The 27,206-nt window shown below is 44.9% G+C and overlaps 1 protein-coding gene across 2 annotated transcripts; it reads left to right on the forward strand.

The window, feature by feature from the left end:
• The first annotated feature begins 1,763 nt into the window (after positions 1 to 1,763).
• On the forward strand, positions 1,764 to 26,874 carry LOC147621375 (uncharacterized). 2 transcript variants are annotated; one of them, XM_086824120.1, is made up of 7 exons: positions 1,764 to 1,988; positions 24,670 to 25,155; positions 25,282 to 25,401; positions 25,513 to 25,566; positions 25,804 to 25,967; positions 26,107 to 26,283; positions 26,374 to 26,874. In XM_086824120.1, the coding sequence occupies exons 2-7, from the start codon at positions 24,682 to 24,684 to the stop codon at positions 26,603 to 26,605; spliced, it is 1,221 nt and encodes a 406-aa protein (XP_086680246.1). In that variant the 5' UTR covers positions 1,764 to 1,988; positions 24,670 to 24,681; the 3' UTR covers positions 26,606 to 26,874. The 2 variants fall into 2 exon arrangements, with proteins under 2 accessions (XP_086680246.1, XP_086680248.1); XM_086824122.1 differs by lacking the exon at positions 26,107 to 26,283 and having other exon boundaries at positions 26,374 to 26,806.
• The last annotated feature ends 332 nt before the right edge of the window (positions 26,875 to 27,206 follow it).

The raw sequence follows: 27,206 nt of genomic DNA on the forward strand, positions 1-27,206 counted from the left end.
GTGAGAGAAAGCTAGTCCATCACATGGCGGCCATGTGGCCATTTGTAAAGTAATTTTTGGTAATATATCTTCTATTACGGGAAAAAGAGAGTTAGAGAGAGAGTGAGTGTTAGAGAGAGAGAGAGAGAGAGAGAGAGAGAGAGAGAGAGAGAGAGAGAGAGAGAGTTAAAGAAAGGTAAGAGAGTAAGTTATAGCGAGAGAGTCGGAGAAAGGCAAAGAAAGTGACTTAGAGAGAGTGAAAATTAGAGAGAGAAAGAGAAAGACAAAGAAAGAGAGTCAGAGAGAGTGAGTGTTAGAGAGAGAGAAAGCGTTAGAGAGTGTGTGTTAGAGAGAGAGAGAGAGAGAGAGAGAGAGAGAGAAAGAGAGAGAGAGAGAGAGAGAGAGTTGGCCAATTCCAAAGAAATAGAGAGTTATAAAGAAAGAGTTAGAGAGAGAGTTAGAGAGTGTGTGTTAGAGAGAGAGAGAGAGAGAGAGAGAGAGAGAGTTGGCCAATTCCAAAGAAATAGAGAGTTATAAAGAAAGAGTTAGAGAGAGAGAGTTAGAGAAAGGTAAAGAGAGTAGATTAGAGAGAGAGAGAGAGAGAGAGAGAGAGAGAGAGAGAGAGAGAGAGAGAGAGAGAGAGTAGGTTAGAGAGAGAGAGAGAGAGAGAGAGAGAGAGAGAGAGAGAGAGAGAGAGAGAGAAAGGTAAAGAGAGTAGGTTAGAGAGAGAGAGTGAGCGTTAGAGAGAGAGAGAGTTTCTTGTTCGAGAGATATAGAGAGAGTTTGAGTGAGCGTTAGAGAGAGAGAGTTTCTTGTTCGAGAGATATAGAGAGAGTTTGAGAGAGTAAGAGAGATTGAGAGAGTTAAGGAGATTTAGCGAGAGTTAGAAATATAGAATTAGAGAGAGAGAGTGAGTGTTAAAGAGAGAGAGCTATAGAGAGAAAGTTGGCCAGTTCGAGAGAAATAAAAATAGTTAAAGAGAGTAAAAGAGATTGAGAGAGTTAGAGAGAGAGAGAGAGAGAGAGAGTGAACTAGAGAGAGAATGAGTGAGAGTGAGATAGAGAGAGAGTTATAGAGAGTTCGAGAGACAATGTGAGATAGAGAATTGCAGAGAGAGAGGGAGAGAGAGAGAGAGAGAGAGAGAGAGTTAGCAAGTTAGAGAGAGAAATAGAGGGAGTTAAAGAGAGTAAGAGAGATTGGGAGAGTTAAAGAGAGATAGAGAGAAAGTTGAAGTTAGAGAGAGAGAACTAGAGAATGAGAGAGAGAGAGAGAGAGAGAGAGAGAGAGAGATACTATACTACTCTTCCATACTATTCTATACTAATATATATATATCTCTTATTTGGGTTAGAAAGTGTGTGTTAGAGAGAGAGAGAGTGTGTGTATGTGTGTGTCAAAGAGGGTTAGAGAGAGTTGGCCAGTTCGAGAGAAATAGAGAGAGAGAGAGAGAGAGAGAGAGAGAGAGAGAGAGAGAGAAAGTTACAAAGACTTAAAGAGAGAGAAAGAGATAAATTTTTATAAAAGGTAATTTGTTAACGAGTCTTTCTTTTTTTAAGGGGGAAAAGAAAAAGAAGGCTCTTTTAACCTAGTAGGAACAATCCAAAGTAGCCTTCAAGGCTTATCCAACAAAGAGAGAGTGAGAGAAGAATTAGTTAACAAAATGTTTTTTTGTTTTTGTCTTAAAGGGGAAAAACAAAAAAGAGCTAGAGAGAGAAGTTTGAACACCAAAAAAACACAGAAAAAAAAAGTTACCAAAAAGATAATCCAAAATTATGGGCCTCCTTAACGCACCCAAATCACAAATTTAATCAAATAGTCAAAATATACACAAGGGATTTTCACAGAAGCTGTGTAGACAGACTGTCATGACATCCAAGGCCACCATCACCATAGCTACCATTTGATATCATTTCCTTTGTCACGCCTCTAGCAAACCGTGCTGCAACAATGGTAGTTTGGGAGACTGTAAATGAATCGTTTCCATCCACTCAATAATTAATCAATTCAAGGTAAACTCAATTATCTTTCTGATTTACTGTAATCCCATGAGATTTAAGGAATAACAACAATTAGCCCAAAACTCGCTTCTCATTATGTCATCTGGTAGGCTTGTTTTTTTTTTCTTTTTCCTTTTTTTTGGGGACAAAAATTGGTGAATGGGTTATCTGGCATATTGTTTCCACAACTTAATCAAACATTTAGTAAGATTTCTTTTAATGATTCATAGCTGTTCTCTCTATTTTGATGAAGTCATTCGGAGGATTAATCATTGTGGAATCCACAGGGCGGTCATGTTTTACATGTGCATAAGGTACTCAATTTCATTGTTTTCATAAGAAGATGAGGCTCCTCTCCACAGACCGGTCGGCCAGCACCCCACCTTGCTCTCTCTCTCTCTCTCTCCCCCCTAGCCTAAGAATCAGCAAACATAAGAAGCATAGTTTGAATAGACCAGAAGTGATAATGGTACCATGGATATTACTTAGCCATGGAAAAAGTAATTGTGAGAAGGAAAAACGACTATTACTAGTGTATACAGATGTGTATCAGCATGTGACCATGTATGGGAGAAACTAGCCATGATCAACTAATAATGATGCCCTCCTCGGCCAATACGGATCTGATGGGACCTTGTTGGCAGCACAAGGTATGGGATTGGTTGAGATTTGCACCTTGTTTGGTTTGAAATCTCCTCTTGTATTTTTTTCATACTTAATAGAAGTCTCTTTTCCGAGGGAAAAAAGATACAGATCTTATGGTGTGGCTGAGAGATTATATGGCCTTTGTTATGGAAGCATGTCATGGCCTTGAAGAACCTCCTAGATCCACATCTGTCTTGTGGAGGTTTGTGATGCTCTTGGTCGGGGAGGTGTGGCCCACAAAATAGATTGAGCTCCATCACCGAGGACTCCACATAAGCGCCCACTGCCCACACTAGCAGTTCGGCCCTCGATGATCATGCGTGACATCATCATAACCTTTAGTCTCTCTATGCTCTTCCAGGTAGCCCTGGTCCCCCAAAAGTTGCACCATACATGGTTGCTGGTGGGTGTACCAAAGTGTCGACAAGCCAACACTTGGTGCGAGGCTTTTCGAAGTGGGGTTGCCTCTCTAGAAGGCATGGCCTCTGGCTAGTTAGTTGATCATAGTGGTGGTGGCCATGGTCATGCAAAAGCGAGGACTCGTAAAGGTCACTCTGAAGTATACATTCCTTGATAGTCTCACAGAGAGCATCCTTATACAAGATAGATAGCCAGAAGCATCCCTGTACAAGAAGGATAACCGTGATGCAACATCATAGGATGTGTTAAAGACCATGACTTTGGTCTTGCCAAGTTTGACAATAAGGTTTGTCTCCGTGCAAAATCTCTCCAATGCATCCAAGCCTCTGTAAATATAAGATCTTGCCAAGGATCCTCCCTAAAACACAGGCTCGGTAAGTACAAACATAGAAGGGTGTAGGCAAGCTTACCACCCAACCATGGTTCACGTTTGCAAACCTCCCCTGAGCCAGGGGCTAGGGCTCACTCCCACATATCCATGCCAGTCAACTGTGGCGTCATATACCATCAATGCCTGCTTGTACGAGCCCTCAGCATGACTATTTGTGATCTACCATGTCCACAACAGGAGTATGACAACTCTTGGTCTAGGCACATACCAAGTCTCAACCCATAATGATAATAACGCTAAGACACTTAAATAGTGACTGCTGCTATAAATAACCAATAATATCCATGGATTTATTAATACCGAACCCTAGCCATTAGTATCAACGTGTTTCTCCTAATCTCAAGGCTCCCCTACCCCTGCCAGATTAGGCCCTAATCTTGAGGATTAGTATTAGGTACGTAACATACTCCCCCTTCTCAGATGTTTACTTCTAAATGAAGTCAGGGAACCGATCTTTTAAACTAGCCTCTATCTCCCAAGTTAAGTTCTCCTCCATTCTATCTTTCCACTTAATTTTATATTCAAGAATCACCTTATTGCTTAGATGCCTCTGCCTGAAGTCAATTATGAGCTTCAGCTCATGTGGAACAAAGCAAGCCTTGCTCTGACTAGCATCTCCTGCATATCGGCTAAGAAATCTCTAGCCACATCAATCTTACTACCTAAGCCCATAGTTATCAGGGATCTAGGTTGGTATCCATTCATAAATGGACTGTAACTAGTGGCTGAATGCTTAGTTGTATTGTAGTTAAACTCGACCATAGGAATGTACCTCTCCCAATCGGATGGTTGTCTGGAGACGTGCACACGAAGCATATCCGCCAAAACGTGATTCACCCTCTTTGTTTGCCCATTGGATTGAGGATGATCAAAGGAACCCATACTCAGCTTAGTCTCCAATTTTTGGAAAGCTACGTGCCAAAAGTGGCCAGAAAACAGTTCGTGTCACTATGTCAAAAGGCAAACCATACAATGTGAAAAGTTGCTCAACAAGCTGTTGTGCCCATTCAATTGCTTTCATAGTCATCCTTGTGGATAAAAATCTTGCCATCTTCGTTAGCATATCTACCACCACCCTGATAGCATCATGCTCTTTGTTGTTCCGGGGCAATCCGACAAAAAAATCCATGGAAATACTTTCCTCATTTGTTAAAAGGAATCTCTAGAGGATATAACAACCCTCCAGTCCTAAGGCATTCAACCTTGTTCATGTGGATGGCATTTCACCACAATCTTGGACATCCGCCTTCATTTTAGGACAGTAAAACATCCGTTTTACCAAATCATAAGTTCGTTGTATCCCTGGATGACTTGCCATAGGAGTGTCATGACATTCAAATAGGATCCTCCTTCTAATCTCAGCACAAATTGGGCACTGAAACTTTATCATCCTGGAACAACCACCCGTTCCAACTACCTGCTGCCAGTACTGGCTGAAATGCACATTGGTCTGACATATCCCTCTCAAGGAATGGTATAAGTCAACACCAATCTAGGTGAAACTCAAGAGATTCACCTTCCTAATCCTACTCAAAGCATTTACCTACCCTTCATATACTTTATTTCCATGTCAAAGTCCTACATACCAACCGCTTTTTATAATACATGCACATCTGCCAACTCCCATCCTACTTGTGCCTCAAAAGCACTGTAACTCCCAGGGAGATTAACATTTGCAAATATATCCACCTGAGATATTCCTAACAACTGCCAGGCAATCTTATCTTCTTTGAGCTAGCTCATCTTGTAAGGTGCAATACTCACATGCTGAGACCCTAGAATCAAATCAATCCTATGATCTACGGACCGATTGAGAAGAAGACAAGAGGTAATTCCGTAAGGAAAACATTAGCGAAGTTTGCCTTGATGCTTTCTAAAGCCCGTGCCTCCTAAACATCTAACTTAATTGTATTCGAATCACAATTAACATCAAATGAAATGGGATCAAGAACACACTAAAACAATTCATACTCATAACTTTTCATTATATTATGAAGTTCTGGTGAATTTACAAGAGTAGAGGTTGGGACCACAAAATCACCCCTAAGACAAAATGGGCATCTTCTATAACAAAGGACACAGTATGACATTTCTGGATGGGGCAAGCCTAGCCCATGGTGCGACCCATTGCCCGGACCTTACTACAATCAGTATGCACATCATGGTTGTAAAACCATTCCTTTATGAATAACATCGACCATATCTAGATTCATGATAAAAAATCTAGGGACTCTGTGTAATCTTGGATAGATATCAGTAATTGAGACATATGCGAGCTCCAGTCCTGCTTGCCAGGTTCACACTGTACACATGGTCATTTGGTTGTGTGTCTCCTCTCCCCAACTTCTACACAAGTTTTGCATTAATGAAGTTGTGAGTACTCAGAATTAAAAAGATCATTGAAACAACACAACAATTCACTTTCTAGATCAAGAAAAGATTCATATATTTCCTCGGTTGAAGTGAAGGGTGAACATGAACACCAATGATGGTGTCTCAAAGCTCATAGAAGGATAGGATAGCCTTGAGCTTGAACTTCTGAGAGAGGATAATTGGTGCCATTAAGCTTTCCATCAGCACCGAATGGTGGTGGGCGGAGTCTTGCGGAAGATGTCATTTCTCCTAAGGGACTGTTAGACAACAACTTAAAGAAGTTTTGTACCGAGCCGGAGCTCTTATACCATGTAAGAGAATATGCGTGTCAGAGGGCAGCGGAAAGATGTAGATGAATGACAACAAAACGCTGAAGTTCCAAGAGAGAGATGAGAGAAAACAGCAAAACCTGATGCACTAATCCTCAAGAAAAGAGTGGATACAACTAGCCCGTAGGCAAGGAGTGGACTCCGTAGGCAGAGGGTTGAAGGTGCTCACCAAAGTGATCAAGAATAATGGAAAGTGAGGAAGAGGGCAACACATATATATACTCCTATATGAGCTGGCCGACTGTCTCCTAGTCCCCTACACGACCTGAAAAATAGGTTAAAGCTCCATAAAAGGGTGGGCAACCCACATCAAAGGCCCATAAAATAGGAGAAAATATGGGAAATGCTAGAGCATAGAAATGGTCCCCATAAACACCAGCAAAGCCACCAACAGGAGATGATATATGCTAACACCCCCTCTCAGGTCATGGGGGTGGCCCAAGACTCAAGGAGCTACTATGAACGCCGATAGCTGACTGAGATAATCCTTTAGTGATAAGTTTGCAGTGTTGTCCTGGGTAGGACAATATTCAAGGATAATGTCTCCCTCCAAGATCCGCTCCCACACAGTGGTGCTGGATCTTTATATGCTTGGTCCGCGCATGAAATACCGGATTCTTAGCAATAGCCAAGCAACTCTGGTTGCCACATGAGATAAGGGTAGGGTGCTGCTGCTGTCGAAAAGCAATCTCCTCAAGTAGCCGCCACAACCAAATCACCTCACAAGTAGCCGAACAAGCCGCTCGATACTCCACCTCGGTCGATGAAAGCGCCACCATAGCCTGCTTTTTACTCGTCCATGAAATGGCTCCAGATCCAAGAGTAAAGCAATACCCTGTGGTAGTAGATCGTCGGGAATCCGCATCTCCAGCCCAGTCGGAGTCGCTACAACCATGTAAAGTGGCCCCCTCTCCATAAAAAATGCCAAAATCCTTGGACTCTTTCAAGTACCGCAACACACGGAATGCTGCCTGCCAATGAGTGTCCAAAATAGTCAAGCCATGTGTTGAGCAACCAAATCAAGGAACCAACTAGTTTCATGTATAGAAGTGTATCTGTTGCTGGATCGGATCCAGAAGAGGAAAGTTTGATGCCAGCATCCATGGGGGAAGTGATGGGCTTACAATCTGTCATCATGAAAGCCTCTAGCAGCTTTGTAACATACCGTTGCTGAGAAATGAATATGCCATCTGAGCACTGAAAATCTCCAATCCAAGAAAGAAGTGAAGCAAGCCAAGATGTGTCATCTCAAATTCTCGACTGAGGGCAACCTTTGTCTGAGCAATGTGTGTTGCATGGCTGCTTATGATGATCAAGTCGTCCACATAGAGAATGATAAGAGTATACAACCCTTTCTCGGGATAAATGTAGAGATTTGGATTAGCCGTTGAAACCCTTCTGTTGAAAGAAAGCATCAATCTTCTCATACCAAGCCCTAGGGGCTTGTTTCAAACCATATAAGGCATTTTTCAGCCTGTAGACCATACCTTTGGAGCCAAGAACCTGAAATCCCGGGGGCTGTTCCACATAAACTTCCTCCTTTAGTGTTGGACATGTCATCTCCAGCTCTATACTCCATTTTATGGCCCTTTTATCCAAATATTTTTAGGGATTTTCCCATATTTCTTAGGCTATTTTAGACATTTTTATCAATCGTGGACATTTGTCCTCCAATGCTACTGGCCGACTACTCTACATGAGATGCATATAAGCATGGCCATTGTGCCTTCACAATTCATTCAATACTTTTCAGTTCTTGGCTCAAGTGTTGGATCTCTCTTGGTTGTCTACTCTCTCGTGTGATCTCTATTCGACAAAGATGCAAAGGGCTCATGCCTTTATCTTCTTCAACATAAAACCCTCTATTGCTCGTCAATTTGATGACAATGATGAGGAAATTACAGAAGAATTGTGGGATACTGAAACTTGCAGCGGGTGCCCGGGGGACTAGGGCCTTTGACACACTTGTTGATACCATCAATGCATATTAAAACATTTAAACATGGCCACAACCTTAACACATATCCATCATCACTTTGCATAAAACATAAAAGCTAGACAAAACATCCACAAATGCTGAAAATGGAGCTTGCAAGTGTGACACCGCATAGAGGTTGGAATGGGCCGACCCCCCCTCCCCTTGGAGTATTTTATTACCCAAGGAGAATAATATCATGTACAAGCTTTGAGGGCCTTACTCTCCCCACGGGAGATGCCGGATTATCCCTATACGAATGCCATAACACAACCCAACATGAGGCAACCAAGCTGGAAGATAGGCTGTAGAAATGCCGAGCCAACAACATAATCCATATACCTCCGTGTGGGTACTGATTCTTCCCCAAAAACCACGGGTCTTCATGCAATAGAGCTGGTACAACAGGTTCAGCTCTCCATTCAGCCGGAACAATAGGTACAGTGGCCAGTACAGTAGGTACAATGGCTGGTACAGCCGGTACAAGGGCTGGTACAGCCGGTACGGTGGTTGGTATAGCAGGTACAACAAGTACAAATGCTGGTACAACAAGTACAATGGCTAGAAATCATAATAAATGATTGAATACCCTTGCCTTCAGTATTTCTTCGTCGCGATGGAAGCCTCCAAAACAGTCCCCAACAGCCGGTATTCTTCATGGGCAGCCTTCAAGAGAGAGAGAAAGAGAGTAGCCATCATTAGGGCAGCCTGTAACGGTGGTAGAGGCTAGTGTGCAGCAAGAGAGCCTCTATTAATGCAGAGAGAGGGCTCCAATTTATAGATTTGGGCCTCCCATGAGCTTAAAATGGCAAGAAAAGGCTACAATGACAAGTGGAGAGCCACACAATAGCTGAAGTGACAAGTGTGAGGCCACTTGTCTCACTTTGATCCACTTTATAACAAGTGTCAGGCCACTTGTCTCACTTTGGTCCACTTTCTTGCCACATGTCCCAATCTAAGAGATGGGTCCTTCCATAATCTTTACCTCTAAAAATATCCCAACTGGTAGACATTTTGTCATAGGCACTTTGCCAACTGTTGGTATCTGCTCAATTCCAGATGTAATGACACGAACAGAGTTTCCATCGGAGTCGGGCCAAAAATAGCAACTCTCCTGAATTTTAGGAGTGTGGTCCTTTGTATTCTAGGATAATCCCCCATTCCCAAAGCTTGTACTTTCCAAATATTTAAACATCTGGAGTCCACTAGACCCCTTTCAGACTGGGAAATGTCCAGGCTGGTGACATCCTTCCCAACTTCTTAAAAGTTATCCGCAACTTTAAGCTTCAAGCCATATATTCAAGATATAATCATGTCCCATCGATTGGGCGAGACGAGACAGTCTCAAAAATCCAATATAACTGAAGAATCCATGTCCCAAAGAAATGTGTGCAAAGAAATGTGCAAGACTAAATAAGTCTCCATAATACCAATATCAAAATCATGTCCCAAGATAAATGGGCGAGACAAAAAACAGTCCCATAAGTCCAGATATCATAATCATGTCCCAAGTAAATGGGTGAGACAAATCAGTCCCATAAGTCCAAATATCATAATCCATGTCCCAAGTAAATGGGCGAGACAAAATAAGTCTCCTGTCAACAAGACATCGGCCCACATGACCCTTGGTATAGACATAAGTCCCGTCATGTCCACTTTACCACTTGCACTCCGTGTTGGTACTCTGACCACACACCTTGGATGAGAGGTGGGCTCAAGTAACAAGATAAAACAATCACTCGCAGGCATAGATAACCTGGTGTTCCATAAGCATTTCTGCTACACATAGTTTATAGGCATTTCGGCCACCAATAGTTTGTAGGCATTTCGGCCACCAACTCACACTACCCTCTCAAGTGCCCATGTTCCCTTCCATCTGCTCTCTATTGTTCCACCCACACAAGGTAGAAACAATCTTCAAGAGAGCACGTAGGACAAGAGAACACTACACAGGGTATGTTGGGCTTGTCACTACCCTTTGAAGTGTCCATGTTCCCTTCCATCTGCTCTCTATTGTTCCACCCTCACATGGTAGAAACAATCTTCAAGAGAGCACGTAGGACAAGAGAACACTACACAAGGTATGTGAACCATGAGTTCCATAAGTCCAATGCATCCCAAATAAAGGGAGCCATAAAGAATAATCCATCCCAGTAAAAGGGAGTCATAAACATAATCCATAAACCTGAGGATGAATTCAAATTCCTAGAAAAGAAGTCCAAGAATCCATAGACCTGTATACCATAATTCTTGTATACCATAACTCTTACCACATACTCTGTGCTAACCACACACCTTGGAGTAGAGGTGGACTTTATCCATAAAAGCATCATATCCATGAGATATCCAAAGATTTCTTCTCTATGAACTCGGACAGATTCGTCCATAGAAATTGCTTGTGAAGCCCAATATCTATATAAATCTCGTCCAAGAAAGAAATCTCCATAGATATAATCCATCCCAATAAAGGGAGCCATAAACAATGTTTCCCTGAAACCATCTCAAGACAAACAATAACACCTTTCTCCTTGCAAGGGTTAGTGAACATCAAAAACACTTCATAGCAAAAGCACTAACTTTGCAAACTCAGAGTATACTTAGCTTTTCTTTGCCAGGTTGGTCATGAAGCCAAAAGAAATATCTCGTCACCATATCCTTAAGATATCCTGAGATATATCTCCATATAGCTTGCATGTAAGCTTGATAATATAATCCACAATATCCATATGGAAAGAGTGCTAAACGTGTGCACATAAAGCCAACTTCACACTTCCACGATAAAATTCTGTGAATTCATAAATCCTTAGATCAACAAGCTGTCTACTGCTCATGCTCTTGCTTCATAAGCTATGAAGCGGCTGGCCATGCTTAACAGCAATGATGGTAAGTGTGGTCCCCACTTGAGATCTTTTCTCTTCCTTATTGATAGAAGGAAGCCTCCGCTTCCAAGAAAGCCTATGCTCTGATACCAATGAAACTCGCAGCGGGTGCCCGGGGGACTAGGGCCTTTGACACACTTGTTGATACCATCAATGCATATTAAAACATTTAAACATGGCCACAGCCTTAACACATCCATCATCACTTTGCATAAAACATAAAAGCTAGACAAAACATCCACAAATGCTGAAAATGGAGCTTGCACGTGTGACACCGCATAGAGGTCGGAATGGGCCGACCCCCCCCCCCCCCCCCCTTGGAGTATTTTATTACCCAAGGAGAATAATATCATGTACAAGCTTTGAGGGCCTTACTCTCCCCACGGGAGATGCCGGATTATCCCTATACAAATGCCATAACACAATCCAACACGAGGCAACCAAGCCGGAAGATAGGCTGTAGAAATGCCGAGCAAACAACATAATCCATATACCTCCGTGTGGGTACTGATTCTTCCCCAAAAACCACGGGTCTTCATGCAATAGAGCTGGTACAACAGGTTCAGCTCTCCATTCAGCCGGAACAATAGGTACAGTAGTGGCCAGTACAGTAGGTACAATGGCTGGTACAGCCGGTACAAGGGCTGGTACAGCCACAACAGTGGCTGGTATAGCCGGTACGATGGTTGGTATAGCAGGTACAGCAAGTACAAATGCTGGTACAACAAGTACAATGGCTAGAAATCATAATAAATGATTGAATACCCTTGCCTTCAGTATTTCTTCGTCGCGATGGAAGCCTCCAAAACAGTCCCCAACAGCCGGTATTCTTCACGGGCAGCCTTCAAGAGAGAGAGAAAGAGAGTAGCCATCATTAGGGCAGCCTGTAACGGTGGTAGAGGCTAGTGTGCAGCAAGAGAGCCTCTATTAATGCAGAGAGAGGGCTCCAATTTATAGATTTGGACCTCCCATGAGCTTAAAATGGCAAGAGAAGGCTACAGTGACAAGTGGAGAGCCACACAATAGCTGAAGTGACAAGTGAGACCACTTGTCTCACTTTGGTCCACTTTCTTGCCACATGTCCCAATCTAAGAGATGGGTCCTTCCATAATCTTTACCTCTAAAAATATCCCAACTGGTAGACATTCTAACATAGGCACTTTGCCAACTGTTGGTATCTGCTCAATTCCAGATGTAATGACGCGAACAGAATTTCCATCGGAGTCGGGCCAAAAATAGCAACTCTCCTAAATTTTAGGAGTGTGGTCCTTTGTATTCTAGGATAATCCCCCATTCCCAAAGCTTGTACTTTCCAAATATTTAAACATCCTGGAGTCCACCAGACCCCTTTCAGACTGGGAAATGTCCAGGCTGGTGACAGATACCATCCAGAGGAGGTATCACCGTGAGAACTCTGCTCAGAAGGTAGCCTTGGATAATCAGCTCTCCAACCTGAAGATTACCGATACTGCCAACATCATGGATTCTGTTACGGAGTTCATAACCATTCAGAAGCAGCTGGTCTCTTTGGGGAGCAAAGCTACCGACACAAGGACTTTGTCAATCGGCTCTTCACCAAATTGCCCAAGACTTTCTCTACTTTTTGTGATACTATATCACTTCTTCCTTCTTTTGATCTACATACCATTGGCATACTTTAGGATAGGGCCATGAGAAAGAAGACCAGCTAGGATACTTCTGAGACCCTTCTTCAAGCTAAGGGCAAAAGCAAATGGCAGTCCAAGGTTTCCATGAGCAACAAAGGTGACCACAAATCTACCAACAATCCCTCTCACAAGGAGCTTACTTGTCATTATTGTGGCCTCAAAGGTCACATTCAACGTGATTGTCCCAAGAAGAAGAGAGAAGGTGGTTTAACTAAGAAACCCCCAATCAAACCTCTTCATCCACCAACCAAACTCAAAAATCCTCTTTCACCAAGGAGATTGTCTTCATCGGTATTGAGTAGCTTCCCTCTGACTCTCCGATTCTTTCCACCTCACGTCTTACGGGTTGGGTGGTTGATAGTGGGTGTACTACTCACATGACTCCTACAGGACCATTCTTCATAACATTTGTCCCAGCTCTTCGATGGTGTCCATTAGTGATGCTTCCAATTTGGAGGCCTCTTCGGTTGGTAATGTGTGACTTAACTCTTCCCCGGGCCAGCCTTCTACCATTTGGGATGTGCTTCATGTTTCCAAGCTCTCCAGCAGCAATCTCCTCTCAGTTTTTTGGATTGCAGAGAAAGGATATGGTGTCTACTTCGACAATTCCGTCCTCGAGATCATCGACACTAGCACCTTGCAGATTGTTGCCGCAGGTATCTAGGAAGGCAGTCTTTATCGGTTGAAGGACTTTGGAGGCTCTTTGACTGAGTCCCAATCTCATCTGCTGCAACTTCTTCACATCTATCATACCTCGGTAGCTCATGTGGATATGGATTTGTGGCATGCTCGCTATGGGCATCTGAATTATACTTCTCTGTAGCTGCTATCTTCTCAGCAGATGGTTGAGGGTCTTCCACCATTGAAACCCTCCCACTCCACTTGTGTGGCTTGTCTTCATGGCAAGCAACACCGAGATCACGAGGCTACTTATGGCGCTTCTCATATTCTGGAGCTCATTCATATGGACCTGTGCAGCCCCATACGGACTACTAAAGGAGGAGCCAGTACTTTATGCTTATTATTGATGATTACTCACGCAAAGTTTGGGTTTATCTCTTGTTAGAAAAATCTCAAGCTTTCTCTCACTTCCAAGAGTGGATGACTTTGGTCGAGACTACGACGACACAGAAGGTTCGATAAGTGCGCTCCTACAATGGAGGAGAATTCATCTTCAAAGCCTTCCATATTTTTTACTCACAGAACGGTAGAAGTCGTCAATTTTCCACACCTCACATTCCTTAGTAGAATGGTGTGGTTGAATGCAAGAATAGGACTCTTCAGGAGATGGCCTGTACCATGCTTTCTTCCTCTGATCTTCCTCCCTCTTTTTGGGGAGAAGCTGTGAACATTGCAGTTTACATCATCAACCATTCTCCTACAAAGGTGGTTTCTCGTAAGACTCCAGAGGAGGCTTTTACGAGATAGAAACCTTCCATCTCTCATTTCAGGGTTTTTGGTTGTGATGCCTATGTTCATATCCTTGATTCTGACAAATCCAAGTTTGATCCCAAGTCCAGGAAGTGCAAATTCCTTGGATATAGCTCTCATTCCAAAGCTTACAGATTATGGGATCCGGAGTCGCAATCCTTGGTGATTTCTCTTGATGTTCACTTTATTGAACCCTCATCAGATGATTCTCACTCTCATCCTGAGCTTACCATTGAGGTCCCTCCTCCTTCCTCAACCACTAGCTTCTCCACCATCAACTTCTTTACCCCGTGTCTCTCCACTCCCACTTCCTCCCTCCCCGGCTTCTCCTCCTCGTGTTCCTATGCAATGGAGGTTGCCCCCAAGATTCCACGATGGCTGGAAACCACTGTTAGAGATTCTTATCTCTCCGATATGGAACTTCATCAGCTTGCTGATTTTTCGGCACAATCTTTGACACGGGCACAGAGATTATAATAGCTTCGGCATTCTTGTAACCTCGCCTTGATGAGTACAATAATAGTCATATGAGCCCACTATAGCTAAAGAGGCTCTTGCTCTTCTGGAGTGGCAGGCAACCATGGAGGCTGAGATTGATTCCATTGAGAGGAATCGTACATGGGAGCTCGGCCTTTGCATTGACAGGTCATTGGGGTCAAGTGATTCTTTAAGACCAAGTTTCATGCTGATGGATCTCTGGACAAACACAAAGCCATATTGGTTGCGAAGGGGTACTTTCAGATTGAGGGTGTGGATTATGAGGAAACTTTTGCTCCTATAGCTAGATACACCACCTCTAGACAGTTCTTGCTCTTTCTGCTCATAGCAGTGGCCGGTTAACCAAATGGATGTCAACATGAGGAGGTGTATGTTGAACAACCTCAAGGTTTTCAGGTTCCTGGACATGAGGGTAAGGTGTACAGATTGCACAAAGCTCTTTATGGTTTGAAACAGGTACCCAAGGCGTGGTATGATAAGATTGATGCATTCTTTCTTTCCCTTGGATTCGAGAGATGCTTTGCAGACAATAATCTCTATGTGTTTGCTCAAGATGCTTTGCTTTGTTTGATTGTCTTATATGTTGATGGTTTATTGATTACTGGCTCACATCTTGCCAAGATTGAACAACTCTAGTTAGATTTAGCTCTCACCTTTGAGATGACTGATTTAGTACTTCTCCGCTACTTTCTTGGGATGGAGGTCTATCAGTCTTTGATGGAGTGTTTCTTAGCTAGTACAGACAGCTCCTAGAGACATTTGGGATGACCGAGTGCCGACTAATTTCTTGTCCGATGGATCCTAACTCCAAGTTCTCCCGTCATGATCCCCTCTCCCCTCTTTGAGGACAGTACACAGTACTGGAGGCTTGTTGGCTCTCTTATTTATTTGACTTACACCAGGCCCAGCATTTCTTACAGTGTTAGTGTTCTCAGTTAGTTTTCTTCCACTCCTCGACATTCTCATTGGCAAGCCGCTCTGAGGGTTATCCGATACTTATGCGGTAGCTTGGAGTATGGTCTCTCTCTTAGAGGAGGCACTGAGCTTGTTAGATACTCTAATGCTGATTGGGCAGGTGATCAGGATACTCAACGATCCACTTATGGTTATTGCTTCACTCTTGGTTCTGGTCTTATTTCCTGGAGATCCAAGAAGTAGAATATAGTTTCATTATCTTGTACTGAGGCTAAGTACCATGCTTTTTTTTTTTTTCCGAGAAAAGATCCTTTCATTAGTTATATAAAAACGCCCGTAGGGCTACAAAAGATCTCTCCTGCTCCTAAGAGAGATAGAGCAACGAATACATCATGGCAGCCCGGGAGACTCTCCCTAGGTGCTGCAAAATACAAGCATCAGTACAAAGAACTGAGCGGCTAAATCATACAATAGGGGGGGGGAAGAGCCAAACAGGTGGCCTGTAGTGCCAACGGGGGGATCCCGTGTGTAAGGTGTAGAAAGGGCCACAGCACCAAGTGGTGTGAAAGGCCTGGCGCCGTAAGATCGCCTCATCCGAGTCTCCCCGGATGCGGTCGTACTGTCCTCGCAGGGTGTGGATCAACTCCTGCCAAATCCCCCGTACAGTCTCTGCTGGTGGCTCCAATCTCCCCTCAAAGGCCGTAAAGCACCGGGCCCTCCAGGTGAACCAGATGGTGAGGCTGCTGAGGAGCTCCCATCGTAAATCCCTCTCCTGTGTCCAGCTGGCAGACGAGAAATCCGGTGCCGGAACCAGGCGAGGCTGGCCCCTAAAAAGAAGTCGGCCAGCTCCATATGCACATGAGTGCAGTCAGCCAGCTTCTGTGTGATCCTGCCAGCATAGGGCAGCCACCCACACCATGGAAAAATAGGAAAAAATGGGGAAAAACTACGGGGAGTGAGGAAAAATGAGAAAACACCTATACAGGGCGGGCACACCCACAACAGAGGCCCTGGTGTCTGATAAAGACAGGAGATGACTTCTAACAAGTGCTTCCAAGAAGTACTCGGCTCTCCATGAAAAGTTCCAAAAGATTTTTCTTCGGGACAGTCTCCCTCCCCAGCTCCCCCCATCCAGACCGGAGGACCACAAGATTGACCTCCTTCTAGGCTCGGAACCCCCGAGCAAGTTTCCGTATCGCCTTTCCAAGGCAATGGAATCGGAGTTGGACCGCCAATTCCAAGAATTGTTGCAATCTGACTTCATCCGCCCCACCGTGTCGCCATTTGCAGCACCGATATTATTTGTCAAGAAGAAAGATGGGTCTTCCCGTTTGTGTGTCGATTATCGTGCACTCAATAAGCTGACTATCAAGAGTAGATTCTCGATGCCTCGAATAGATTATATTCCTGAGAGGCTGAATGGAGCAAAGGTGTTCTCGAAAATCGATTTAAAGAGTGGGTACCACCAGGTGCGGATTGTAGAGAGGGACATCCCAAGACAGCCTTCCGTACGGAACAGGCCCACTATGAATTCATGGTCATGCCATTTGGCTTGACGAATGCCCTAGCTACTTTCAACCGCATGATGATGCGTGTTTTCTGGGATTTGATTGGAAAGTGTGTGTTCATATTTCTGGGCGACATACTCGTATTTTTAGCTACGGTTGAGTAGCATGACATTGATGTGGAGAAAGTTCTTAAGTTGCTGGAAAGCAACAAGCTCTACGTCAATGAGAAGAAGTCAGAATTTTATTTGTTCCAGGTGCATTACTTGGGATACATAATTAGTGCAGAAGACATTCGACTTGATCCGGCTAAAGTGGCCGAGATTGTCAATTGGGAAGTACCTCAGATAGCCTATGACATTAGATCCTTTGTGGGTATATGCCAGGCATACTCCATCCACATAGACAAGTTTTCTCACCTCTCAGCGGATCTCACGGATCTGCTAAAAGGGGCGAAGACAAGAAGGCAACGGATTCGAATGACTCCACGAGCGTTGGAGGCATTCAAGAACCTCAAGGTGGCTTTGTCAGAAGCGCCTTGTTTAGCACTTGCCTCGTGGGACGAGCCATTTCAGGTGCTCACCGATGCGAGTAACATCGCAATTGGAGGTGTGTTACAACAGAATGGTCATCCAGTAGCTTACATGTCTCGTAAGTTACTACCCGGAGAGAAAAATTACTCAGTCTCTACGATCGTGAACTCCTAGCAGTTACACATGCCTTGAAACATTGGAAACATTTTCTGTATGGCCATGACTTTGAGGTTCACACTGACCATCAGGCATTACGCTGGATTCAGACAATGCCAAGTGCACAGTGGAGTGACCGACAACACGGCTGGAGCCGGATATTCCAGCTATTCGGTGGTATGGTTGAGTACCTTCCAAGAAAGGCCAATCCAGTGGCCGATGCTTTGAGTAGGAAGGGGCAAGTGACTTCGATTCAGACCACTAGACTCGATCTTGTTGGTAAAGGACTAGATGACATGAAGCACACGTATGCGGATTCCGAGAAATTCGCTACACAATGGGAACATGCATTGGATACCACAGGACCATGCCACTTTCTGATACGCGATGGTTGGCTTTTCTACAAAGGCCGACTGTGTGTTATGAAGTCGTTCAAGGCAGCTCCTCCATGATACCCATGACGCCATTACTGGTGGTCATAGGGGCATGAATTCGACTCTAGAGAAATTGGAACGGCAATATTATTGGCCAAAGATGAGGCGAGATGTGTTTACATATGTACAACGTTGTGATATTTGTCAAAAGGTGAAAGCTCCTCGTGGAAAGAAGTTAGGTTTGTTAGAGTCCTTGCTAATTCCTGAGAGTCCTTTCCAAGATATTTCAATGGACTTTGTCACGAATCTGCCTCCCGGTCTGGGTAAGCGTAATACGCAGTGCTTAACTATAGTTGATAGATTTAGCAAATTTGTTATGCTTATTCCTTGTAGGGCCAACGTGACCGTCGAGGATGTTGCCCAGTTGTTCATTCGGCATTGGTACCCGATTGGCGGGATTCCTAGGACCATAGTGTCAAACCGAGATGCCAAGTTTACCAGTCATTTTTGGAGGGCATTGTTTGATAACTTTGGTACTGAATTGAATTTTTCAAGTGCATTCCACCCACAGACGGACAACCAGACAGAGATATATAACGAGTTGGCCTTCGATGTGCTGAAGTGTTATGTCCACGATCAGCAAGGTAAGTGGGAATCTTTTTTGCCTTTAGTTCAAGCTGTTTTAAGTGATTCTTTTTCTTCAGCTATTGGCAAGACTCCATATGAGGCAGCGTTTGGAAGACCTTTCCAGTCGTTGTTGACCAGGACCTCGTCTTCATCAGTACCTGAAGTGAACAGAGTGACGGAGTCTTACCAGGAGATTTTAGAGTCAGTAAAAGACAGGTTGGCTAAATGGCAAGAGGCCTATACTCGACAAGCCAATAAAGACCGAAGGGATATGAAGTTTTCAAAAGGGATTGGGATTATCTTCGGATTATGAAGCAAAGGTTGAAATAGATGGGCAAGCGATGCCCAAAGTTGTCTTTCAGGAGCTTCGGACATTTTCCCATCTAGAAGAAGATTAATGAGGTGTCTATGCAGTTAAAGCTACCTCCGAGTTGGACTATGCACGATGTGTTTCACGTCAGTTGGTTAAAGCCATATGCAGGTCCTATCCCTTCAGAAGTTAAAGACGAGGCGGAACTAGATATTGTTGATGAAGCAGAAGTTATGGTTCTAGAACAGATCCTTTTGTACCGTTTCAAGCATGGCTCAGGCCGAAGGCAAAGACAGTTCCTCGCAAAGTTTCAGGACCGAGGGACCCATGAAGCGGTATGGCTTGACAAAGTTTTTTGAAGACTATCCGACATTATTGACGGATTATTTGGAGGCTATGCAGCTTCCGTCAAGTTAAGCAAAAGGGAATGTCACGTGCATCCCGCACTTGGATGCCACGTCGACATATCTGTACAGAAGGTGCAGGACCTGGGATGGTAAACTGGTCCCATGTGAGCCCAGTCCAGGACGAGTTAGCTAGAGATCCATCCGAGTCGTCCGAGGTCAGGTGTGCATTGTCCTGCACATGAGTCCAAGGTCAGGTGTGCACTGTTCTGCACATGAAACAGTGCCAGTCCGCACAGTGAGTCTCCCTCTGGAATGATGTCAGTGATTCTGTGTATCTGGTATGGTACTGGATGCCAGATCATTGTGTAGATAGTTAGGGTTTGCCTTTAGGAAAAGGGGCCAGCCCATAGGGCTACCCCAAGTCCTTGTGTGGGCATGGGGACAGGGTAAACCACCCCCATGAGGGCCAGGAAGGCCCTGGCTGTACCCACCAGCCATGGGAGGGCCATAGAAGTGCTTTAGGACAGTCCCAGGACTCTTGCAAGGGTAGCCAACTGGTTATCTAGCCCTAGGGGACTGCTGCCCAGGCTCCAAACAGCATTCAGACAGTGCCCAGATCTGTTAGGAATCAAGCGCCTAGTGCCCAGCCATCAAGGGAGTGATGCGCAGCTTTTATTTGATTTATTTCAGCATTTATTGCTAATTACAGTCGTGGGATGAATTTTTGCCAGTCGACTGGATAATAGCTGGCCGATGAGCCCACAATCCATTGTGTTATCTCATAATTCACCAAGAGCTAAGGCAAACAAGGGCCAGGATAGCCAAGGGCTTGCTAACGCAAAGGGGTGAAGGACTGCAGGTCAAGGGCAGAGTTATCTCAGCCAAGAAAGGTCAAGTTTCCTGTATTTTCTTTTCAGATTTACATCATTCTAATAAAGCAAATACACCATTCATGGTGGGGGCCCTATAGAGGGTATTCGGGACTCAATACTATGTCCTCTCTCTCTCTCTCTCTATTTTCTGCACATCTTCATTCAGTTTTGTGCGTTAATTCCGTCGCGAAAAGTGTGCTGATTCCTAGTTACCGATCTTCCCCGAAGCTTCCGCATATTACAGTGCTCTTGGAGGAAAAGAATGTCGATGGGTCCCCAACTATAGCTCTGTGAAGCTCTCCTCTAAGGATACCTCACCTCTAAAAGCACTGAGGCCCCCCTAAACCGTGAATGTTCCATGATGCTATCCACTTATCAATCTCTGTGGGAGGCAGAACTATTGGAATTGCTCTCCACTCGAAGAGGGTTTTGATGGGAAATAATCGCAATCAGTTCTGGGGCGAAGGCGTGCCAAGTGGGCATGGATCCTGTCCTCCATGTGTCGCCACTCTATTTGAGTGCGAGAGTAGACATACTCTGAACTCCATCGATCACAATGGAGGTATTTGTAAGAGGGGGGGAGGGGTACTGCAATTGAGATATAAAGGAACACAAAGAGCAGCACCTCAAGGTTGGAGGACACCACCTCCTTGTCCCGATCTCTATGGCCTGAGTCTCCTAGCTCCATCCTAGCCAGGGGCCATAGGTGGGTGAGCTGGTCGGTGATGCGTAGATCATGAAGATGCTATGAGAGCTCTTCTACTGCCCCTAGATGGCAACAGCCACCGACTCCGAATCCCACTCCGTCCCTGGGGCTGCACCATAGTCACAAGAAACGTTTCGAGGTTTTTTTCGTTTCGAGGTTTTTCGGGTTTTGTTTCGAAAGGTTTCGTCTCTCCGCTAAGGAACTGGGAGGTTTCGAAAAATCAATAATTTCATAAAGTATAAATACTTAAGGAACTTATAGTAGTCATCTAAAAACATAGTGTAATGATGAAAAAATGGTGTCTTCTCACACATCTCTAGGAACCATCCTTATTTTGGTGAGGCATTATGGCAATTTTGCTTGATTAGATGTCACAAGTGGTTCAATCAAGGACTCTTAAGAAACTGAAGAAGAGAAGGTAGATATTGGAAAAGATTTAAGACATTGAAGGATGGTGTATGAATAAAAAGGGGATAGAAGAGAGGAGAAGAAAAGGAGAAGAGCAAGGGAGAAAAGAAAGAAAGAAGAAGAAGAGGAGAGAAGAAGAGAATGAAGGAGTAGAGGTGAGAGAAGTAGCAAAAGATGGAAAAAGGAAGGAGGAAGGCAGGAGAAGAAGAGGGAAGGAAGGTGATGAGGAGGATATGGAAGAAAAACAAAAATTCAAAAATCCTAGAAAAATCAAGAGGAACAAAAAAACGAAATCTGAAATTCGGGTGAAGCTGTCGTACTTGAGATGTTTCGAGGTTTTTAAAAACCGTTTTGAAGTTTCAAGGTTTCGAGGTTTCGAAAGCTAGGAACAGGTTTTTTTGTTGGGGGTGTGGAGGTGGAGAAGAGGGAGATGGGAGCAGCTGGGAGTGATCCATCGGAGAGGGAGGGTGCTGGAAGGGCTCGCCGGCGGTCCAGTGGGGCCAGTTGGCCTCATTGGAAATTGAGAACCAACCAGAGGAGTCATCTCGGCGGGGGAACGACCGCCAAACCGAAGGGGCCGGAGGGACCCTCGCAGTGACCGGAGGGGCCCCATTGCCATTGGGTGGGTGCTACGATAAATGCTCGAAACGGTTCTCTGACAGAACTGAATCCACATGTACTCTGCCAGCATGGCACGCATGGCGGCGGCGCTCAGCCCTGGTAGTCGACTGAAGGCCCTGGTGTGGGCCAACGGTCTGCCACTCTCCGGCAACGCGGTCGGGTCCTAGTGCTCGGCTACCTGAGTGCCTGCCTCTCTCTCTACCCCCGGTAGGTTCACGCCGAGGGCAAGCTCTGGCGAGGTGTCCCATCTTCCTGCAAATGAAACACTGGCTAGGATGGGGGGATATGACATGAGGCACTGTCTCTGGCAAGGCAATACAAATGCAAAAGGATGGAATCCCAGCCGCTTGTGCGAGGGACTAAGCGGCCGGTGGGGGGGGGGATTCCATCACTCTCCCAATGGGTCCACCGGTCACCGGGAGAAGAGAAGGTATTCCTTCCTGAGGCCTGGGAAGCGGACTGTCACGGGAAAGCTTGAAACGCTAGCTAGTGAATCGGATGCGGTGTTGAAGCCGTGCTACCACCATGCAAAGAAGGCCTCGGCTGTACGCAATGCAACGGGGCTCAGTTGCATGACTCGATTTGACGCCGCTAGTGAGTCGAGCTCAACTTGGTAGTAGCCACGCCTTAGAGGATGAATGTTTGTGATCTTTGCAGGCCCACCAAGGAGGCTAGCCTGAAGAAGATCTTTGAGTTGTCCGCACGCAGGGCAGCTATGGACAATCTTGCATACCAGAGTGGAGGCCTCTAAGGATGTAACAGTCATAGCGAGGAGCTGAAGGCCCGCTTCAGAGAAAGATAAGCAAGTTACGGCGGTCTTGGTCGGGGATGACGGAGCGGCTGCCATGGAGTCCTGAGGGTGAAGACCAGAAGAGGCCGAGACTTGCCGAATGAAAAACGCCCCAGAGCTGAAGACATTGCCATAAGAATACAGAAGGGACAAAGAAGCTAGAGGAAGATGGGGAAAGCAGTGAGGCTATAGAGGAGGAAAGCGAAAAGAGGGGGGGAGGCTGGGGGGGGGTGCAGTAGGCGAAGTGAGAAGTGGGGAGGAGAGGGGGCGCTTAGGAGGGGGGAGGGGGGGCACAGCAGGGGGTGGGTGCAGGCGGATCAGGGGGGCACAGGCAAGATTTGGGGGGGGGGGGTGGGCTGCAGGCAGACAGCAGGGGCTAGGCGACTGGGGGGCGGGGGGGGGGGGGTGGTGTGGGTGAAGATGTGGGAAAGGGGAGGGGGCGCAGGCAACGCGAAGCGCAGGGGGGACTTAGCTTGCTATACTTGTGGGGCAGCACCCCTCTTATGCTTGATCTTTGTTAACCTGCTAATTGCTGTAATTAGGGTTTAGAGGCTGCATACCTGCTAGAGAAGATAGCAAATGTTACAGTCTACATTTGCATATAAACGAATAGGTACCATCGTTTGAGTTAGTCATGAGCATGTGCCTTGCAGTTTATCTTGATGAAATTGGAAATTTCATCAATAAACAACTCAAATAATGTCGGACATAGTGGGCAGTTCTGGTTGATCCAATGGTGCTGCTGATCTTACATGAAAGGCCTCTGGGTGCCCCAACCCGGCCCATCATTGACTCATACAGTACCATCACACACCACATCATCTCTAGTGGAAAATGATGCACCTGCAATCGGCCCAGGAGTCGTAATCTGCAGACTGAATCAAAGGCCTCAAAGCAACAATAGGCCCGTTGTCAACGTGCCTTTGCCTCAATACTGGCCCTTAGAGAGAAGATGTGGTCTATTGTCAACGATTAATTCCTCCGAACCCCGCTTGAATTATGCCCCTCTCTCTCTGCCAAGGTGCCAATCTCAGCCTCTAGTAGTGCTCCATAAATCTTAGCCATGGTGTGGCCAATCATGATGGTCCAATAGTAAATAGGGTCCTGCCTTATGGATTGGGAAAATGGTGTTAGTGGTCCAGGAATGGGGAAATCCTTCGCACAAAGCCTTATTAAAGATCTGCACAAGGTGAGGAACAAGGATGCCACATCCATGTGCGTAGGTGATCCTTGGTTATGCCATTGTGTAGCTTGAAGAGGGCTTTGGTGACATTGGTTGTGGTGAAACCGCAAAGCAGGAATCACATTCACCCGAGTGTCTGCCCAAGATCCAATCACATAAGGATAGCCGTGAAGCAATTCAAATACATGTAATCCATGGTTACCAATGCATCAACACTACCAAGAGGACAATTGGTGGCTCGGCTAGTCCTCGCCACCCAACCGAAGTCTCCAAACTGTACACAACTTGAAGCCACTCCTGACCTAGAGACCATGCAACCCTTGCCCAGCCCGCACCCTCAAGCCATGCATGTTCCATACCATGCACCCATGCACCCTTAGTCTTGGCAACTGTCAGTGATGCAACTGCTGGCCAATGGGCTGGAATACTGGGCCCTTGGGAGGCCCCTCTCCCAACGTCTGAGTCCCAGTGAGGAGCTCTCCAGTAAAGAGCCACAACCCAAATATACAGCCCAATTATCCAGCTCACATTAAGTATATATGTATGTATGTTTATATATAGCGACGGACAAAACCTTTTGAAAAAAAAAACCTTTGAAACCTCGAAACGTTTCTTGTGACTATAGTGTGTGTGTGTGTGTGTGAGAGAGAGAGAGAGAGAGAGAGAGAGAGAGATGCTTGTCACTGCTGATATCAATAATGTGAAGGTTTTTTTCCCCCCCCTCTGTTATCTGTACAGGCATCCTTCTACATGTGCTGCCCATCTTTCACAATGTACACTGGGGGTATTATGATTATAAGAAAGGAGCTCTGGATATGCAAACAAAATAGGGGGTTTGGAAAACCTTTAGGAGCAAGAACTGGCTCAAGTCGTTCTACTCTTGTAGTGAAATGCTTGGCAAGTGAAAGGTCTGCGCAGAATGTGAGGGGCCACCGCATCCTGCCTGCTGTAAAGCCTAAACCACTCACATTACCGAAAAATACATCGAGCATGCGGATATATGCAGTTTCAGACTTGCACACGGATTATCCAGAGAACTTGGAGTGGGTGAAGGGTATGTCCATGGATGTTTTCAGGCAAGATACAATCATTGTTGCGGGTGATGTGGCTGAAACGCTCCAGAGGTTTGAGACAACTATGACCTTACTTAAGGAGAGGTTCAGGCACGTGTTTTTTGTTCCTGGAAATCACGATTTATGGTGCAGAGACAGCACAACCAAAAATGTAAAGAGATGTTTTCCTCTTATGCTTTTAGAAAGTTGGCCATCCACAGCCAAGCTGCGTAAGTAAAGGTACTGCGTGCTTGCTGAATCATTAACTCGACCATATGGCCTTTTTTCCTTGCCACAGATTGATTCTTTGGAGAAACTCGAGAGACTTCTGGAGATTTGTCATCGATTAGGGGTTGAAACAGAACCAAGGATTGTGAAAGGAGTGGGGATCATTCCTCTATTTTCCTGGTATCATCAGGCAAATTTCCGCTCTTTTCTGTCATGCAGTGACAAAACTGTGCTGTGTTTTAGAGCACAATAGAATAAGATGACTTTTCTAATCATGGGATTTGCATTTTCTTTATTTTAGAGCTTTGATAAAGAGAGGGACATGTCCGGCTACAGACTTCCTCCATTGAAACTGGTAAGTTCAGTTTGATTTGAATGTGTTTAGGGGTGTCATGTGTATATGCATGCATGCATATACATACATACATACATACATATATGTACATACATATATATATATGTACATACATATATATATGTATATATATATATATATATATATATATATGGTTGTCAGTGTGAGGTTGTGTGGCTAACATTGCCTCAATAGTTATTTTGATGAATTCATCTCCAGACTTTGTGATACTTCCAGGTATGCAGGGATTTTCAGGCATGCAGATGGCAGTCTCCATACATCAACTCCGGAGATACCCTTGCTTGTTATTTTGATAATCTTAACGCAGGCTCTTGGGAACTAGTGGAGGAAATCAAAAGGAGTGCTCAGCAAATCATCTCTTTTTCCCATTTCCTTCCCAGGTTTTTTTCAGTTTTCGCCTCTTTCTGGGACCTTTTAGATAGCCCATTTCAATGAAGAAGATGGTTTTTGCATCAGGTTCTCTTAAAGGTAGTCACTTGGATTTTCTCCCTGCTTAGGTTGCCATTTTTTGGGATGTAGGCCAGAACTGTGCCCCGAAAAACGAATGCTGTTTTATCCGAATCTTCCAAAAGTTGTGGGGTCTGACTTTTTAGAAGCTAGAGTGAGAGAAGTTCATGATATGGAGGGAAGTCTGTCTGCATGCCATGTGTTTGGGCATACTCACTTCTGCTGGGATTCCACTTTAAATGGAATAAGGTAGGGATTGTCATAAGAGTTGGTTCTTTGTGTGTGTAGCGATAGCTATCCATATCATGAACCCGAGGGTGTGCGTTTTTTGTGAAACAGATATATTCAAGCACCTCTGGCCTACCCAAATGAGAGACAAAGGAGGATCAATGGAGGTGAGGATTGGCTTCCTTTCTGCATTTATAATTCTGATCTCGGAGGCTTGGTGGAGGGACCGCTGCCATTTTATTGGTCAGAGTACTACTGCAATAATAAGAGGGATCCTGACAACAACCAGCTTGCACCGTGGGTCAGTCAGTTCTACAAGGCATCCATAGACAGAACAGATTAGCAGACGTTTAGTTGCTACTTAGCAGGACTTCCAGCAATCTATGTCTGCACATGAATGTATTTGTGAGTGTGGAGAAGGTCTCAAGGGTGTGTAGTCCAATCCACCACTCAGAGTTCAGCCAAATGTAGGCTGCCCAATCTTTCATGCAAGCTGCTTGCCATAAAACTCTCATATTAACCATGAATGAGCAGATGAATGTTTCATCCTTGTGCTATGGCATAGTATTCAACTAAATGCTACCTAATGCAGTGGCTATATTTTTCCACAAAGCATGCTATGCCCCGCCTGTGTGTGTGCGTATGTGTGTGTTTGGACAAACTTGCCATGTACACCTACATCTGTCTACCCTCAACATGCAACCCATCTCGCATGCCAACATTTTGTTCTTCACCCAAATGGAATGGCAAATAGATATTTACAACCCAATGCCTTTCTAAGAAAGATTCAGGAAAAATGCTGCATGGAAGAAGTTGGTGGGTTGATGTGAGTGGAAATGTTGAACACTACATGTGGAATTTTTAGAGTGATTTCTATCACTTATCAATAAGAACATCTGCAAAATTTAAGTATTATGGTTTGATGTTAAGAAAGACCACTTTTC

Source organism: Cibotium barometz, chromosome 30, assembly GCF_041138505.1.
Source record: "Cibotium barometz isolate CiBa-2024 chromosome 30, ASM4113850v1, whole genome shotgun sequence".
In the NCBI taxonomy this organism is placed as follows: domain Eukaryota; kingdom Viridiplantae; phylum Streptophyta; class Polypodiopsida; order Cyatheales; family Cibotiaceae; genus Cibotium; species Cibotium barometz.